This window comes from Adelges cooleyi, unplaced genomic scaffold (assembly GCF_023614345.1).
Source record: "Adelges cooleyi isolate 19-005CV unplaced genomic scaffold, UGA_ACOO_1.1 ACOO_flye_CR_arks_rails_tigmint_CR_PRNA_1, whole genome shotgun sequence".
Taxonomy (NCBI): domain Eukaryota; kingdom Metazoa; phylum Arthropoda; class Insecta; order Hemiptera; family Adelgidae; genus Adelges; species Adelges cooleyi.
The window spans coordinates 5,128,044-5,147,739 of record NW_026095751.1 but is presented as its reverse complement, the minus strand read 5'-3'; the positions used below and the strand labels follow the sequence as shown (position 1 = coordinate 5,147,739).

At 30.0% G+C, this 19,696-nt stretch overlaps 1 protein-coding gene and 2 non-coding genes across 5 annotated transcripts in view; 1 reads left to right on the top strand and 2 right to left on the bottom strand.

Annotated features, from left to right (window-relative positions):
- The window catches only part of LOC126845472 (nephrin-like), a 181,655-nt gene extending 167,218 nt beyond the window's left edge, over positions 1–14,437 (top strand). For all 3 annotated transcript variants that reach the window (XM_050584154.1, XM_050584230.1, XM_050584317.1), the window contains 7 exons: positions 4–134; positions 2,893–3,052; positions 8,111–8,404; positions 10,020–10,337; positions 12,768–13,010; positions 13,124–13,236; positions 14,106–14,437. In XM_050584154.1, the coding sequence (XP_050440111.1) occupies positions 4–134; positions 2,893–3,052; positions 8,111–8,404; positions 10,020–10,337; positions 12,768–13,010; positions 13,124–13,236; positions 14,106–14,195 (1,349 nt within the window). In that variant the 3' untranslated portion in view covers positions 14,196–14,437. The remainder of the gene's footprint in view (positions 1–3; positions 135–2,892; positions 3,053–8,110; positions 8,405–10,019; positions 10,338–12,767; positions 13,011–13,123; positions 13,237–14,105) is intronic.
- Trnav-cac (transfer RNA valine (anticodon CAC)) lies at positions 884–956 on the bottom strand. Its single transcript has one exon. It is a non-coding gene; the product is annotated as a tRNA-Val (tRNA).
- On the bottom strand, positions 4,402–4,474 carry Trnav-cac (transfer RNA valine (anticodon CAC)). Its single transcript has one exon. It is a non-coding gene; the product is annotated as a tRNA-Val (tRNA).
- Positions 14,438–19,696: the final 5,259 nt, after the last annotated feature.

The window sequence follows — 19,696 nt, the reverse complement described above, 5'->3', positions numbered from 1 at the left end:
CAGTTGCTCCCATTGTTTCCCTCCGACTTGGTAACTCTATCAACCCAAATGGCATAAAAGAAGGAGATGACGTGTACTTTGATTGCCAAGTAAAAGCCAATCCACCATCGACAAAGCTCACGTGGTACCGAAATGTAAGTACTCATTTCAAAATACATATTTGGATGATGAGTGTGTGTAAACAATTGGCATACGGCACAGGTTATATTAGAGTCAGTATACATTGTATACCCCGCCTATCGTTCTATTAATTATGCAGAGGATATAATATAGCTTTTTTTAAATAAAAAATTGTTGGAAAAATATTATGTTCATAACTTATTTGATTAAAGAATAATAAATAATCATTCTACTCTAACATAAACAAAAATAAAAATACATATAATATGAATTTTTATTTTATAATATTTAATTAATATATTATATTATTTACATGAAAGTGTGTTTCAAAAGAATACTTGCAAATTATTTGAAAAATATTATGTTTAAAAGTTATTCAGATATATTTTACTTGAATGTGTTACCTAGATGACTGTTTAAATAAGGGTTAATTCGAATAATGCACAGTGCGCACATAATATGTGTATAATGTGTGTGCATTCTTTGTCCATGGTCTAAGTACCCCATTATAAAATGTTGACCTATGTATTACATGTTTTTCGTAAAATCGATTTTTGAGTCAAATGACAAAAATACTAATAAGTAATCATCTTATATTTTTTTGCAAGGAGACTCATTCCTTTCGAGTTCTCAAAATCCTCATAATATAATCGTATTATAAAAATATATCAATGTCCATTTAAGCGATAAAATAGAAGTTATTCTATTTAATTTATACGCAGCGAATAAATCTTGATGTCAAGAAAAAATGGAAAAAAATTTATGTTTCCGCCCGGGATCGAACCGGGGACCTTGTGCGTGTGAAGCACACGTGATAACCACTACACTACGGAAACGAACTGTCTATAATGTAAGATTTTATATTATTTAAGCCAAAGCACCTGTAATACTAATAGGTAATCCAAAATAAACAATTATGGGATATTAATATTAACATTTTGGAAACCCTTTAGAAATAATAATAGAATTCAAATAAACCACTGTTAAGTTTTATAATTAGGTATGATTATTCGTTAGTAATCGGATACAACAAACAAGATAACTACGTGAATTTATGTTTTCCAACTCTAATATTGGAGTATTGGACATAATATTACACTTAATATTTTTTTTACTTGATCATAGATTAAACTATTTAAGTTAAATACCTACCTAGTTCAGGCCCTGATTTAATCATTTTAAGCCATAAGGCGAAATATCTTTGGGGGCTTTATTAATTATTATTATTATTATATTACTATTATAGGTAATGTACCTACCTATGTTATAACTATCAAAATTACAAATTTGAATTGTATATTATATGACCCTGCTACCTATATTATTGATGTTTCATACGCATAGCCCATAGGAATGCACTTGGTATTCATAATATTATATTGTTATTCATATTTGGCCAGAATATAATATATGTATTCATTTAACAGCGTTGTGTAGGTAATCTGCTTAAAGTTGCTATAATTCACCGTGCATAATAATTAGATCATAATATTATAAATATCTTATAGGCAAATGAATTTAAGAGATAATTTGATATAGTTCAAAGAAACGTCAAATAATAGCAAAGCTTAACCGCCGCATTTAGAGAATTAATTGTTTCACTAATGGTATAATTTTAATTTGATAGGTAAACGGTTCGTATGTATCTGTAGATGGTAGAAATATAAAAAACCGACTATTTTTTTTTATAAAAATGTGTAGCGTGCCGTAATTTTATGTTGAAAAATAATATGTAAATACCTTTAGTGTTTTTCACGATTTGAAAGAGGAATGGGTGAATTTTTAAAGTTTCTGACTTCTAAAGGATCTTTCTGGTACATTTTTTATACCATTTATATTAAATAAATAAACTTTCAGAGACTTTGATGTCAAGCAACAATAATTTTGATATACTAAAAAAATATTCTGTTTTCATCGTACATACATTTTTGTTGATTTTATAAAGGGTTTTCTACAAAATAATAACAAGGTTGAAAACTAACTTTATTTAGTTTCTCGAAATTTATATATTATAACAAAATAATTTGTCAAAAACCCCTACAACAAAAACTTTTTCAATAACATCAACATCAATATATAACACAACCTCTAGGCTATATAATATATATGAAATATTGGACAATAATATAGTGAATAAAACTGAAACTCATAATATGCAGTTCTGTATTGACTGAATCCATAATGCCAATGCCCCCTGCCATAAAAGAAAATCGGATTTTTTTCTCAACTCTTTTCGAGTTTCATATCAAGTTTTGCTATTAAATAATTGTTTGACTACTTTACACCTTTAAGCCATTCTACGAGCAACTTAAACAAATATTCCAAACACGTTTTCCCTCGGGCAATTTAAAGATAACTCTTGACGGGGTAACGAAGGCGTTTTACTTGGTAATAAGTCGGTACCTTTTGTTATTGTTACTGGGTTATTATTGTTTTCTAAACAAGTAGTTACATACTTGTTGTAGTTGGGGTGTTTGCTGCGCTCTTATGCCGGTGATTTCAAAAGCAATTTGACAGACAAACTTTCATCGCCTAAAATTATACAGTGCAAGATCATTATTATTATTATAATTATTATTGTTATGCAGCCCGAGTGCAAAATTTTGTAAGGTCTAAAGCGACGATACTTATATCTAGATGGCATAAGATTTGCAGTTCGTTGTATCCGTTCACACGATGTACATTTTAATGAACGGCAAACCTTTGTTATTATGCAAATTAAAATAATTGTCTTTAAATCATACAACAAAAGGATTTGTTTTTTTATTTCAGGGAATGACGTTAAACTTAAACTCGTCCACTAGAACTATGAAAAGCGATAACAACTTAGTGCTACAGAAAGTAACGAGAAACGTGGCCGGAAGGTATGCTTGTCGGGCGACAAATTCTGAAGGCGAATCATTCAGCAACGAACTCAGCCTCCGTATTAAATGTAAGTTCTACTGTTAAACTCAAAATCGAGACATCAAATTAAATTCCGTCCATTTAAGTAGTCGTCACTCGCAGTAATCAAATTTTTATTAAAAATACCCAACGTTTCAGACATCACACGAAGAATTGTGTTTATTTAATTACCTACGTATTTTAAACGTTACTAAATCCTTACAAAATCCTCGAAATCTTTTTATAAATCAATTTTAAAGGGAACCGTACTAATCAATTTTTGGAGCAAAATAATAGGTTTGTACATAAAATCTCATAATGGGCGTAAAGACATTAATAATAAAGCGCTTGAGTAATTATAAATTTAACTATGTTTTGTAGGAAACAAAAAGTCCATACATTTATTCTTTTCTCATTTGTATACATTTTTTTTAGTAATTATTTTTTCACGGTAGATATCAACAAAACATAGTTAAACTTATCTTTAACATTAATTGTTGTAAAATCTACTCAGGTAGTGCGGCCAATAGTTTTATAGAAAAAACATTTAATTCCCCCTATAGAAGTAGTGTGAAGGTATGACAAAAGAAAGAATAACTACCAACACAAAATTCTCGTAACTGTAAAAATATGCTATAGTTTCGCTCTAAATTAGGATAGTTCTCTGTTTAAACAATACAATTTGAAGAAAAAAAAACATAATTTTGTTAAATGTTATAGTAATACAAAATAAACAAAAAATATATTAACATTTGAGCATCTATTTTAAGATTAAGCTAATATAGTATGTAAGCAAATATCAATAAAGCTTAGTGGATTTTCCTATAATTTTGGTTATATATGTAAGGTGTCCCACAAAGACCTGTAAAACAGTTAAGAGTACTACAAACCGTGGGGTTTTTAGCGCAAATGAGTATAAATTAATTTAAAAAAAAAATCTCAAAAATATACATTAGAACAAAAGTTATATCATTTGTCAGGTCTTTGTGGGACACTCTGTATTAAATTATATTATAAATATATGAAAGTGTATTAAAAAAAAATACTTAAAAATTGCGCTTGCAAATTATTTGAAAAATATTATGTTTGAAAGTCATTCAAGTATATTTGACTTGAATAATGTGTTATCAAGATGATTATTTAAATAAGGGTTTGTTCGAATAATACACACATATGTGTGAATATGTGAGTTAAATGTCATAAATACTAATTTGTAATCGTCTTATATTTTCCTGCAAGGAGATATTACATTAGAATTCTTAAAATCCTCATAATGTAATCGTATTATTATATAATAATATATCAATGACCACTTTAGTGATAAAATAGAAATTATTCTTTTTAATTTGTACACAGCGAATAAATCTTAATGCTAAGAAAAAAAATTAAAAAATTTAATGTTTCCGCCCGGGATCGAACCGGGGACCTTGTGCGTGTGAAGCACACGTGATAACCACTACACTACGGAAACGACTTGTCCTCGGAGTAAAATTTCTTATCATTTGTGTGGTCTTTGTGGGACACCTTGTATATATAACATAATATATACATCCGATTTTTACAAACTTTAAATTGTTGATAATTTCGTGAAATACAAAATAATTGAACGAGGTAAAACCAGGATTATGACTATGACTAATAGTTTAGACCACGACAGAGGTGTGTGCGTTATTCGGTTGTTTATTTTTGGTAAACCCACCCTTGCCGGAACTGGTCGATAAATGAATCTTTATCACTCGAAAACCTCTGAAACTAAATACAAATTATTTTCAACTCGTTCTACTTGAGTTATTATTTCCCTGACAAAATGTATGCACGCACACAGACTTCGTGTCCGCTGTTGCCGTAAAGCAAACCAACACGGCGAGGTTTCTGCGATTTCGTCCTTGCGCCTTCCCTTCTCCCAAAATGGTTGTAGTTCCGGTCATACCGACGTTTCGTCCCCTAACTACCGGACCCATCACATTTCCTTTATTGTTTCGATAAATAAAAACATTAAAAAATATCCTGTTTCCTCGACAGTGCGCCTCTATAGATATATCATATTAAAATCGCAAACGATAAAAATTACAACCATGAATTGTTGTTTGTTATTGCTGAATGTATATATTTACTTTGGCGATATTTATAAAATGAAATATTATATTATTATTATGTTTGCGCTCACCCGGTGAAATATGTCTACCGTTTTTTTAATTTTTTGTTTGCGAATCCTTCCAGTCTACAAAATAATAATGAAAATAATTCGACGGATAAACTAACAAACGCGATAACGTACGATTGATCGATTTAAAGAAATATCAAGTCAAAAGTTCTACGAAAAGCAGAAACCCGTAATATATTTTTTTACCTGATGCAAAATGCTTACAAAACACATGATAGATAAGTTGAAACGTTTTAACAGTATACAAACGCTACTCGTTCACTGTCGGGCTGTGCTTCACCAATTCAAATTAAGCGATTTGCGACAAAGGGTCGGTGTGTTGAAACAAATTAAAAGTACGATAATATGATTACTACAATGGATCCACATAATAATACAATATGTTTACCACCGTATATACTAAAACCTGTTTCCGTACATTTGTTTATCTTTATTATTATACCGCATTGCCGAAAAGTACTTCCCCCCCCCCCAACTCACTGACGAGTTTGAATAGAATTAATTTTCCTTGCCACTCATATATATTGTAATATAATAGTAGTAAGTACGTGTCATTGTTTATACGATTGTGTTATCCTGCGATTGTGTATACCTGCGATTAAATGCGATTGTACAAACCGATTGGCGCTGAAGGCGTTGCTATAAAATCGTATACCTACCCTCAGTCGCTCGCACACAACACACAACCAACCGGAGCTGATATTCGTTTAATTAAATGTAGTCGGTGCAAACTACAAACAGCAATAATATACACAATGTCCACGCAAAACTTCATGTATTACACAACGTTGGTTTTTCGGATGAGGATAAATTTGGCCCTTGGGATTCGTGAGAAAATACGACCGAATCAGAGTAAAACAAAAATGTAGACCGGGATGGGGAAAATCGCAGCCGTGGTTCTTGCACAAAGCCACATTAATATGTGGGTACCTGAGGCTCTTCCAATAACACATTAACGCGCATTTCGGTACGGCCATGTCAAATAATCTATCGTCATTTCGGTCACGGAGGATTTAACCTAGAACCGAGAATAACCCATCCATCAATTAACGCCGACATTTCTGTTGTTGCCCAATAATTGTGGTGAAGCTACCGCAGTAGTTGTGCACGTCCGTGGGATTGGTTACGAACACGGTTAGGTATTAAATAATTTCCAGTAACCCGTGCTCATTTGGTGTAGACTGTAGAGTGTCTAGGTAAATGGCAGTACAAGTCCGTCCACGCATGCACACATGCTTAAGACAAATCATTACCGAAGAAATAATAATATGCGAGTCCACCTGGAATAACTTAGGAGAAATGGAAAAAGCTTTATATATATAGTCATTTTAAATACTATGCCAACTTATTCAAGGGTATATGAAAAATATAATACTCATATACCTTTAATAGTTAGTTTACCTGAGTTAAGGTGAATGTTTGATTAAAAACTGAATATTGTAAAACACTTTTTGGCGTCACAATTGAGCGCATGCCATTTTTCTTATGAATACCTTACAACTTTTTCTATGGGAGCTAAAATGCCGATTTTTTAATTGTTTATTAGAAAATTAGTTAGATTAATTAGAAAACCATAAAAAAATAACAAAACTTAAATAACAAAGTTTTAAATCGGCCTATTAGCCCCCCACAGAGAAACCGTTAAGCTTTATGACAAAGACAAATCTTGGAAAATGAGTTAGCGTTTTAAAAACATTTGTAATATAATATATTAAGGGGGCTTAATGTGAAAACGCAATTTAATAAAATAGTAACAAATTGATTGATAATAATTATAATGACAATTAGTAAATAATTAAATTTAGTGTAAAGATAAAACAAAGCGGGGCGTTCTCGACACAGTCAAATAGATATTTATGTACTTCATCTTTTTACACTTTACAGTATATTCTTAAACCAACCTCGAGTCGTTGCCTATTTCTATAACGCTCACTTGAAATAGTATACCTTTATTTTTAATAATTTACAGTAAAACTGCACTAAAAAAGTATAAGCAGCAACAGATATCGGTTTACAAGTTTAAAATCAATGTTTCTTTTAAAACATACTGTATTCTAGTGTTGGGCTTAATTTATTACCTTATGATTAAATAATTAATCAAATTAGAATATATATAGTATAGACATAATACGTAAATTGAATCTGTTATTATTTGAGATAAAACAAATTTATTTCAATAATAGTTAAATATTTTATCGCTAGTTAAAAAAAAAAAAAATTACTACATTATTACACTATATTGTTACACTATTACACTACATTAATATAATATTATGATTTATGAGTACCAAATTCATTGATTATTAACCGTAATTATTAATCAGATTACAATTTGCCCGCACTACTAAATTATTTGCGGATAGTATATAATATAATATATTTCAATGACCTATAGACCAATTTATTTTATTGATTATATTATGGCAAAATATATTTTGAATACTAAGCCCAAGAGTTTCCACGTGTTGTATACCAATAGGGCCTGGTGAATTAATTGTAAACGGTTTTTGTACATGTTGGTAAATGGTATTCCGTATTACAATGTAATAAGTGAACGTTATGAATGTAAATACTTTGAAGTTATTGCATATTTTTAATTACAAAATTTGAATTTGCACTAACCCCAGAAATTTACATTCATCTTTAATTCCGAGAAAAATATGAATACAATGTATAAATAAATATATGTTATGACATAACATTTTTTTAAATAAGATGTCTGACGGTTTATTCACAAATACAAGTTTGGAGCACTACTACATAATCTCAATGATGCCTTTAACAATATATTTCATGACAAAAAATCTACCGTTTACTTAATATAATTTTAAAATTTTATGACGTTAGTTTTGTTTTCAATTTCCTCTGTTCTCGTTTACCTCATTCAACCGTAATGTATTCGATGGGGAAAAAAATAATGTTTATCCATTGTTTTTTCAATAGATGCTCCTGGATGCCGGACCGATCGTGTGCTTATGTTGGGAGCTTCGCGTGGAGAAAGCATGGATGTATTGTGCGAAGTCGACGCCGATCCTCCGGCTAAAGGATTCAGGTGGAAATTCAACAATTCCGGTGAAACCATCGAAATCGGCCCAGAGCGTTTCATATTTAACGGCACCTCTAGTGTGCTAAGATACACACCGGTAGCCGATCTGGACTACGGTACATTATCCTGCTGGGCCGAGAACGGTGTTGGACATCAAGCCGTGCCGTGTCTATTTCAGATGGTAGCAGCAGGTAAATTTGGCGCAATTTATTTTAAATTAGTATAGAGTTATTTCTTCCCCGCATTCATTCAACTCGACATTCTCATCCTCGAATATTAATTTTATATAATTTTAAAACATTTTTAGTCGATTATAAGTGGTATATAACTATTGTCAGTAAAAGTATTGTTTTATTTTGATCATATGTGTACATATATAAATATATATATAGTTGAATCAGAAAAAAGACACGTTCTCTACAGCTTCCTTACGTGTATAGTTTAATGTAGTCGGGAAATATCCCTTCTCTGCTGAAATAGTGTACCTAGTATTTTATGAAGCAAAACTCGAGTAGTATTAATTAGGCACATATTAAAAAGCAAACACTATTAAATAGAAAAATAACTACACGAGTATTTAGTAAAAAAAAAATACTTTCCTTGGATACCGATTATAGCTATCGAACGATTGAGAACGGCATTTTTAGTGTTACTATTGAGAACGCTCGATAGATTTAATTTTTTTCCATCGTTGCCATATTAACAATTGCTATCGAACGGTTGAACACGATAATTTGTTGATATTTATCAACAAATACACAATAATATAGAATTGAACGAAAATTTAATTGTTAGATGTTATTAGATAATATCCTAGGTAATTTTCGTATTAAATTAATACGCAATATAAATTAATAATTACAATTCATAACATTCTAGAGCTACTATCGCCACTTAAAGCTTCCACGTAACATTTAATAGTCAATTTTATAGCCCTCATCCTGCTATGTAAATTAAAGTTCTAATCGAAACTCAGTCAGAAACGGGTTTGAAAGTAGCTACAGTAGAACTGGATAAAAAAAAATGTCAATAAAAGAAAGAGAAAAAATACTAGATATTAATAATAAATATAAGTGGGATGTGGAAATAAAAATTCGGTTAATTTATTAAAATATTTGAAGTATGTTGGCTTACGATATCCAGGTATTGATATATATTATATAAGACAAAAACTATTTTTATGAACTATTTTAAACAATACTTTTTCATGATTTTAAGACAAATACAATACATTTAAACTTAATTAATACAAATACAGCTTTAACAATTGCATTTACTCAGTGTCTCGTTTTTTTATACTATTATATTTGTAATTAAACTTATGACTATGATAAGAATATTTTTATCACATTTATACACATTAATTGTTAATGACCAAAAAAATAAAACATGCTGATTCATACTTATTAAATTTTGGTATAATTATTATAACTTGTGAATATTTTAATATATTAATATTTTAATTACATACAATGTGCTGAATCGTTCGATAGCCAAATAAACGATATGGCATCGTTGCACGTAAATTCGTTCTCAACCTTATTGGTTTTGCGGGCCAGCGGTAAGTTCTTTGTGAATTTTAAGTGGTCTCAAGCGTTTCGCCAAAAAGGTAAAACGTTCTCAATCGTATTTTACCGCCGATTATCACTTATCGCAAATATACAAATAGAAAGCGATATTTACACAAATATTATATAAAATAACTTCAGCCCATATGTATTAATTTTCAAAGTACATAAAAACCTATAGGTATGAAAACCTTTTTTTCGATTTCTTCTAATAAATTATGAATTTTTATCGTTAAAGGTAAACCGCAGTCGGTGCACAACTGTACTGTCCGCAACAACACGGAGGGTGCGGTCGATGTTCAGTGCGAACCCGGCTATGACGGAGGTTTAACTCAATCTTTCGTACTAGAAGTGTATTCTGAAGCCATGAACAGCAACGAAGATGGAGAAACGTTGTTTAAAAATTTCACCAACAAAAAGGCACCGCGTTTCTCATTGGGTAAAGTACCTTTGGGCATCTTGTACACTGCTCGCGTGTACGCCGTCAATACAAAAGGAAAATCTACTCCTATCACATTGCCCAGATTCTCATTCCCGAGCTCTGAAAATCAAATGGGTAAGTACAGTAGTAAATGCGCTATTCGACAATAAGAAAAACAACAGAATATAATGTATAATCGAGCCCATTTTGTTATTATCGTATTTGTATTATTACGTTCAAATAAATGTGTAGATCATGTTTAAAAATTAATAAAAAGTTTAGTTCTAGTTAAATAAACACAGATTCCTGTAAATTTTGTTTTTTTAACAATGGTTGTAGTGTATAAGGTTTGAGAGACATGAGTTTGTTTCTTCAATACACAGTCATTAAATAATTCAAAGTTTAGCGAACGTAAAGGTCAACGTAATTTAAATATATAAAAGGTGTTACAACCCCAATGGTATAAGAGGGCAGTCGTACAAAGCGTATTTTTATGTGGCTGTGAAAATCGACCCAAGGTTTAATTGAAACTCTCAAGATGCTGACACAAAGAAGTCATATTATATGACTTTCGTTTCTTTTGTGACTTCTTCAACCATACTTACCTCGGCCGTAGAGATTTTCTATAGGCTATAACGAGAAAAGATATGAACAAAATAAAAAAAAAATGATCCGGGAGTTGGTTTAAATAATATAGACTTATGCGCCAAAAGCTCTAATCTTTCAAAACCAGAACTTTAAAAACTAACGTAGGTATTCATTTAACTTTTTAATAGAAATAAATTTTTTTTTTTTTGTGAAAACTCAATTACCTCTATAATTGGGTTCTAACCTCAACTAACAAGTATCCCAACTACTTGGCGAATTGAAGAAATTATAGCTCTTATATGGTGCATCTACAACTCATCAATGACTTGAACTTCTATATTATATTTATTGAAATTTAATCGAATATTTAAACCATTTAATATCATTTATTGGATTACAATAATTCAAACTATGAAGCTTCAATAATTTTTATGGTAAATAGCGTAAAAATGGCTATAGTAAATGAAAACATAAAGTTAATTAAAAAATGAGCGATAGCGTTTGGTAAAGTGACAATTACACTAAAATTAACACTCAAAACTTAAAAGTACATCCTTTCAGTCGGTCAAATTTATATTTTTATTTTGAATTTACTGTTATATTGAATTTTGCTGTATCCCATACAACGGGTTGAATTCAACTGTTTTTAACTTCGTTGTTTAGTTGAATTTGATTTCAAAAACTTTTTCCAAAAGCTAAATATCAGTCATTTGATTTTTAAAAAACTCTAATACATTTTGACATTATTAAAAATGGAAACAAAACATGTCTTGATTGGTTTTTCGTGTAAGATATAAATTATGCTCATAATTCTAAAATTTATTGTCAAGTCTACTCAAAATAACACAATTAATAAAGCTCTTGAATTTCTATTATTAAGAGATATTTTTATTATTGTTTAGCTTCAAGTTTAAAACTTACTATTGAACTTTTTTTTATTATATATATATATATATATATATTTATATTTAATCAATGGCTATGTCAAAAACTAGTTATCAAGAGTGAAATAAAATCAAAAAATGCTGTCCTAATAAAATAACTTGAACTAATAATATGAGTCGTATAACGCACGGGAGTCTCTTAAAATATTAAGAATCAAGTTGCAAAATGATTTAAAGAAAATCCGATTTGGAGTAATATGAAATGATGTAATAAAAATTTCACTTCAATGGTGTTAACGTATCGTTAACCAACTTATAATACTCACTTATCATTTTGAAGATTTGTTTTGTAAAACTAAAGATTCGCTTCCTAACCGAAGCAGTTGTGTATGCTGTACTTTTGGAAGATATTTAATATATTATTTAAAACACGGTAAATATTAAATGAAATACGACACTGTGTTCACACAGTGCTTGGAACTTTTGCAAAGCTTATTATTCATAATTAAATTCGATCCCGTTGAGTTTCTCAAGGAGCCATAAAATTCGGTCTTGCCACGCTCATCCACTCCCCGTCACATCTGACAAACTCTCATGATTTTAATTGCAATCTGGTGTCACATATTATATAGAAGGTGTACGTGGGTACGCCTTGAATTCGTTAACGAAATAAACGTTAATTAGCTATAGCAGAACATGATTAAGTGAAATAATATACATAAGAATGAATATCAAAATAAGTTTCCTGGTTATCGAATTTCCTAAGAACAAGAAAATGTAATGTTCATAAAGTGCATGAATTAATCATTCTATATTATAACCACTTATACTTAGTTCCTTAATGGTAATTTTACCTAACTCGGTAATTAATTAATAGAATAATAGTCTATTAACCGCAGTACATTCGCCAAGATTTCGTGTTCACTGACTGGTTTTAATAATAATTTCGATATAACTATTCTATATATGGAATAAATTGTGATAACTTCCCAAACAAATATCTGTAAAAAAATATACAGACGTTATAAACCGTGTACAAAAAAAAAGAGAAGACACGATCATGATGAACAATAATATTTTTATTTTATTTCAGGATTTGGTGTTGAAGTGTTGAAAGTATCGCCCGTGATGATAACTACAGTAAGCGTTTGCTTGCTGATAATTGTGTTGACGATTATCATAATTATCCGAATAAAAAGATCCAACAATAGGAAACGGTCATCTAGACAATTGACTGGCGGCAAACAAGTTATCGTCCACCGAAGGAACAATGGACAAGTGGCCTCCGCTATACTGGAATCTGATATGGACCCAGATTTAATTCCCGTTAAATACGGTAAATATCTATTAGATTACGTTTTTTTTTTTAACTTACAAAATTAAAAAAATTAAAATATATAAAAAATATTTACTAAGATACATTAACCTATGAACCTTTTAATTTTACAGATCCGTTGGACACTCTAAGTACGTGCAATGGAAGCGTTCTCTTAAACGATACTAGAAACTCTTCCCTACAGAATTGGATCACCTCGCAAAACGCTATTCAAAACGAAAATGTGGTTAGTATTGAGCGATACATATTCTGAGAAGATATGAAGGGCACAGGGGAAAAACGGTAGTTGTCACAATATGAAAATTTTAGAGTATAGCAAAAACAAACATAGTGAATTCCTCTACCTCTTACATAAGAACATAAAAATCACATTAAATGCTACTCTAACAATAAATGTATTTATTTAAACAATCTATTGACATAAATAAAAAAAATTATTGGCATAAATTGAAAAAAACTATTTGAAAAAAAAAATTTCATAATGTGACAACTACCGTTTTTCCCCTGTGCCCTTCATATTATTAACGCTGTTAATTAAGGCCACTGGCCAATACCAATCAGTAGTGTTAAGTAGAAACGGCATTATGAAATTTTACATTTAAGAGTTAAGATATACATTTTTTGATATAATTTGAGTGTATAGTTACTACCAGAGCTGGGAATTATTCGATTTAAATTTTTATGATATATCAATTATTCGAATTATGTTATTTGAAAATTATCTAAAAAAATATTATTACTTTATTTCAATCAATACGTTATTCAATTTGTTTTGGTTACCTATTTATTTATATTTTGCCCACTTCTGGTTGCTAAGACATTAATACTAACTTTATACACAATATTATTTTCATGAAAAAAATTGTTTCTTTACACGTAATATCAATAAAAATACTTAATAGCTAAACAAATAAATAAATGCATCGCTTATGCAGTTAAGACAAACCTATTATATGTTTTAACTATAGGTGTTAATAACTTTAGGAAAAAAATAGTACTGATTTGATAAGAGAAACCGATTGAAATGATCGTTGCTTGCGCCTAATTAAATTCCATACCTTAGTTAATAGTGTGTTAAATTATTATTTTTTCCAGGTTCACCAACACCCAGCAGAACTGAACGGAGCTGCCATTAAAGAAAAACTAATGATGTCTAGCAGTCATATACCAGAAAGTTGCGTGTGAGAGATCTCTATCCAAAATATCATATACCTAATAATCGATGTAAATCATGTATGTAAAAAAAAAATAAGTAAATTAATCGTGTATGCTTTGGGGACACTTAAAATAATAATAGGGTCGAATACATCTTGTTTACGATGAAAATTATCGATAATAGTATGTCCAAAACAAATACACTTATATCATATACATTATTCGCTTAAATCAATATTTAGCTTTAGAAAAAAATTCACCACTAATGTAGTCAATCCAATATATATATATATATATATATATATATATATATATATATATATATATATAATGTACATATACATATATGTATATGTAATTGAACTTAATGCATAATCGCTTTGTTTCCCACAACCATAGTCATGAAATTATTGTTGTAATTATTATTATCATTATCATTATTATGTCAAATGTGCATGACGTCCCCCAAACATATCTCTATTATCGTTCCTTGTTGTTCTTAAGGTAAATTTGTGTACATAATAATGTTTTAAATCATAATAATGTAAATTATAATAGCGTAATCGAGTTTATGTATAAACTAATTTGTACATTTAAACGTTACCTTTTACCCTTCTGTGTTATGTTTAATTAAGTAAGTTTATTATACAATAATATTATAATGTTGTTATTTCAATTTTAATAAAAACAAAAATACTTTGAAAATTGTTGTTAGTTTGTGTTGAACGAGTAGATGTTTACCAACCATTCCACGCGTCTTAGCTAAAAGGCTAAAGACATGTATTCAAAACAAGGTGTTTAGGACGTAAAAGTAAATCAACTGTGGTGTTAGGAATGTTGATATTGATTTGTTCGAAAAATGTATGTTCGAATAGATAATGTGATAAATAGTGGGAACATTAAAAATAGTTATAACGTTAAAATCTAAAGTTGACGGTTCGATATAACAATTTTTTGGTTATTTTGTCATTTTACCATTTTTAGTGACTTGTAACGAAACAATAGGTAGTAGAAAACTAGTCTTGGAATACGAGTTTTGGAGGATCACGCGTCTTAGAAGAATCTATCTTTCTTAGTAGGACAATAAAATATTCCCAAATAAATCCCGGCCCGTAGTCTACAACAAAGTGTAATCGGGCAGAATTTTTTTTTTCCTAGAAAATATGACATTTCTACCGCACTGTATTCGATCACATGACCCTTTACTCCCATTCTCCAACCGTGTGTGCGTTTCACGGTCGACGTTTGATCCACAATAGTATCATCGACGACTGTATAGTTGTTGCGTGCTATTAGTTTTTCAAAAGCTGACATTTTTTTTTGCGGCCCTCGAGTAGGTACCCTAAAAGAAAACAACCCACGGCCAAGGTTTAAGAAAACGGTTTTCGCAAACGGTGAACACTACAACGACAACGACGAGAATTAATGGACAGTTGCCACCGCCGGCCGCCCCTTCGCGAAACGTCTCCTCTTTGCCCTAATAAGAAAAGTGGGGAACGACGACGGGAAGAGTAAAATAAAAGGAGGAATACCTTGTACACAATTTGTCTTTTAACGTCCACCGATGACAGGCGGCCGTTGGTGATTAAATACGATGGCTGTACAAGCGGCAAACCCAAAAAGCACGCCGATGACGATTTGCTCGTTTCAGCCGCTGAATGGGGTTCTTTCTTTACTGCTAAGAGCAAAACAAATACCACCGTCGTTTCGTTAATATCATCTTGCAGACACACATAACACGTTTGGAAAAAAAATGGAAAAGTCGAACGTCATATTTTTACCTTTGTCGCACGGCCAAAAAGTTATTGTGACATTTACATAATATGTTTTCTATTATACATTTACACCCGTCAACACGCTATTATTGAAACTGTTGAAGTATTTAGAAAATGTAGTATACATATTAGGTAGGTTAGGGGGGAGCTGTAAATAGTAATAAAATCTTTTCTTGCTAAAAACTACTTTAAAAAAATATTCAATACAAATATTTGAGGTAATCTTATTGCAAAAATACAGTAAATTCGAAAATGCTAATTGTTTTTTATTTCACCTAATCTTACTGGGTTTTGAACATTACCACGTATCTTACACAAATATGTGTATAATATAAAATCGTTCGATAATACATATAAAAACAAATTATTATAAATTTGTATTGACGTTAAATAGTTTATTTTGTATTGTTTTTTTATTGTTATATTATCTACACAACTTTTGCCTTTAATAAAAATTTAAAAAAACTTTTAGGATTGACTCCCAGATGATAATGAATACTAACACACCTAAATAAACGCTATACATTTATCAAACTAAACAATAAAAACTGAAAGAAAAACATAATGTTGTTTAATGTTACAATAATACATAATAAACGAGAAAAATATTAACATTTGATCATTAACTTTAAGACTAAGCTAATATAGTATGTAAGCAAATATCAATAAAGCTTAGCGGATTTTCCTATAATTTCATATATATATATATCCATATGTGCCGTGTAATTGTGGAGACTTAAGTTCAAAACAATGTAATCCAGCAATTTCAGAACCATATATAAAGTTGTTTTAAATAATTATGTACTTAAATGTTTGTTTTTTTAGAGAGAACATTCTAAGGTATTACTACAATAACTAAAATACAAATTTTGAAAAGTATAAAAATATTTACTTACATTATTTTATGAATTATGTTCCATCATGTCCAACAAGGTTTTGAACAACTAATTTGAAGCACATATTCTTGCATTATATATGTAACTATTGTACATTCTCCATATTTAAAAAAAATGACGTTCTTTATTTTGTACAAATTTATAGTGTTGTTAAATTTTTTAGAAAAAAACAACACTTTTTAAATGATACATTGTTTGAAATATAGCCTATGATTCATCCAAAAACAAAAATAGATTAATTTTTATGAGGTTTTACAAAGATGATTCTAGAGTTTGCATTATAAAAATGTGAGTGTCCAAAATTATACTTAAAATCTGCTTGGTTCGACTTCCTCGAAAATACCTTTATTTATTCAATATTATTCTAGTTGCTTTTTAACTAAATTACACTTACACTTACTATTAACTAGTCCTTTTATTTAGTTTTAGTACTTTTAGAATTACTTTTTTTATTTGTTTGGTGTATCGTGTATACATATGCATGCCAATAATGAAATAGGTATATAAAATGTGGATGTCTTAGTAGAATTTGTTATTAAATATTTATAACATGTTTTAAAAATGTTAACAATCCAAGTCCCTACACCCTCTTTCCCCACGGTAAGCACACCCGTGACCTCGATTTACTTTGATGTGTAGCGTGTGAATTTGATTACTCCTCAGATGAATGTTTCAAACTTTATCAAGAGCCCATAATATGTGTTAAACATGCAGACATGCTAATGGTGAGCTGCATAAAGGATACCTAACGCACAAAAGCCTTACAAGAGAAATCGTACCATACGACAAATTCCACAATTTCATTGACTAATGGTAAATTTTGGAATATCCCACGTGACTACATCGCATCCAACTACGCTACGTTCGTTATTAGAAATTCCTTTTCTCAAATCTCTTCTGTCTCCTCATTCAAAACAGCCATTTCTTCTCCGTATACCTTCTCTTACTGCGCCTCACCTAAATACGTTCAAAATTACATTTTGGTGCTAAACGATTCTCCAAATTGTCTTTTTCGTGGTAGGTAAAATAAATAAATATAATACACACATGCATTATCTTTATATTTTGTATTATATTATTGAAATACATAGTGAAAGTTTCTGAAAGCTTATATAAAGACATAATATATAAATAATAATAATTTTCAAAATAGCCTATCAATAATCATAAGAATACGAATAGAAATAGTTTAGAAAATAAACCTATAGCAGGAAAAAATAAGAGAGGGTAGGCTTTAGTTATTTAAGCATGTTTAAAAAAAATAAGAAAATGAAATGGTAAATATATAAGAGAGATCAGGGTAGACTGAAAACAAGTATGGATGGATGCTATTAACGAAGACATAAAGGTTTTTCTTAAGTGGCCAAAGAAAATAGTCGTTTTAATTGGGGAGGATTTTCGGTAGCCAGTCTCACTTTCCTGAATAAGACGACGAAGAATATATTATATCTAAAAATATTTTATTGTAATACAATTATTTGCTCACTTGAAATTTTAAATACAATTATAATGACTTTAAAATGGGGTCTTCAATTATTATTTGATTCGTTTTTTAATACTTTCCTGGACGTATAGTACATATATTTTCGAATGCGATAAAGAAATAGAATAATATGCTAAAATAAATTATTTTAGTTTTCAAATTTATTTGAACTTATTCAACGATTACGGTAAGTATATAGGCAAATTTATCATATATTTTTTTTTATTTTGAGTATAAATAAATGTATGTATAAACGACCGACCAATTTGTCAACAACTAGCACGCAGTGAAGAGTGACATAGTTATCTTGTTTGAAAAATGAGTATTTTAAATCCTTAAAAAAACGTTTTCATGGTTCATTTACATTTAATGCCAATGACATACTCAATAGTGCTGAAAACGTAAGTATTCATCCCTGAAGAATAATGCGCAATACTAAATCGGACTCGCGGTTCATATTCCCGAGAAATATTAATGGTAACTCTTAAGTTTTGGACTCCAAAATATTATAACCGACAGTGAATACTATTTATTTAAAAAAAAAAAACTGTTTTAAGAAAAACAAAAAACAAAACAAATGATAATGTTGCACGAATTTTATAATATATAATTTCTATTGTATTAAGTTCAAGATAATAAATCATTCATATGATAAACGATAAAAGTTAACTTTTTATCATCTAGACAAAATATGTAATAACAGACGTCTATTGTAAAACATAAAATAAATGATTTGTTTAGTGTATCTAGATAATAGCTACATCTTAGACCAGTCTATATAATTACTTATACTGTCTATGTCACGTAGCCAGTGGCATAAATAAGTGGGCTTAAGGAGCTAAGTTTCCCTGAGTCGTATGAAGCACCCTCGAGATTTTTACCAGCTTACACAGTTCTCTAATATTAAATAAATATAGTTAAATAAATATATTAGTTTCTAATATTAATTTCAATATTTCTTTGTTAAACGCGTTGAATGTGTTTGCATGTAAACAAACGGCTTATGCGTGAAATACATAACTCAAATACGAAATCAATTGTTAAAAAAAGGTATTCGTCTCCACCCAACGGTGACTCATCCTTCAGTTTTCACACGTTGTTTTTAGATTCATAAAATATCAAAGTCTCGCTAATAAACTCGCCATGTGTAGGTATATAATCAATTTGAAAAATGTCATAAAGTGTGCTACGGCTGAGACTATACCTAATACCTACACATACCGGTAGCGGTTCATGGCGTCGTTCGGCTTATGGGCACAATAATTTTCTTACCGTTGAGATATATAATATATATGACTGTGTATGTCCTAGACGCGTATTCGTAAAACGCGGGCACCCGACTAGAATTTATAATTTAATTTCGGGAGTATATAACTT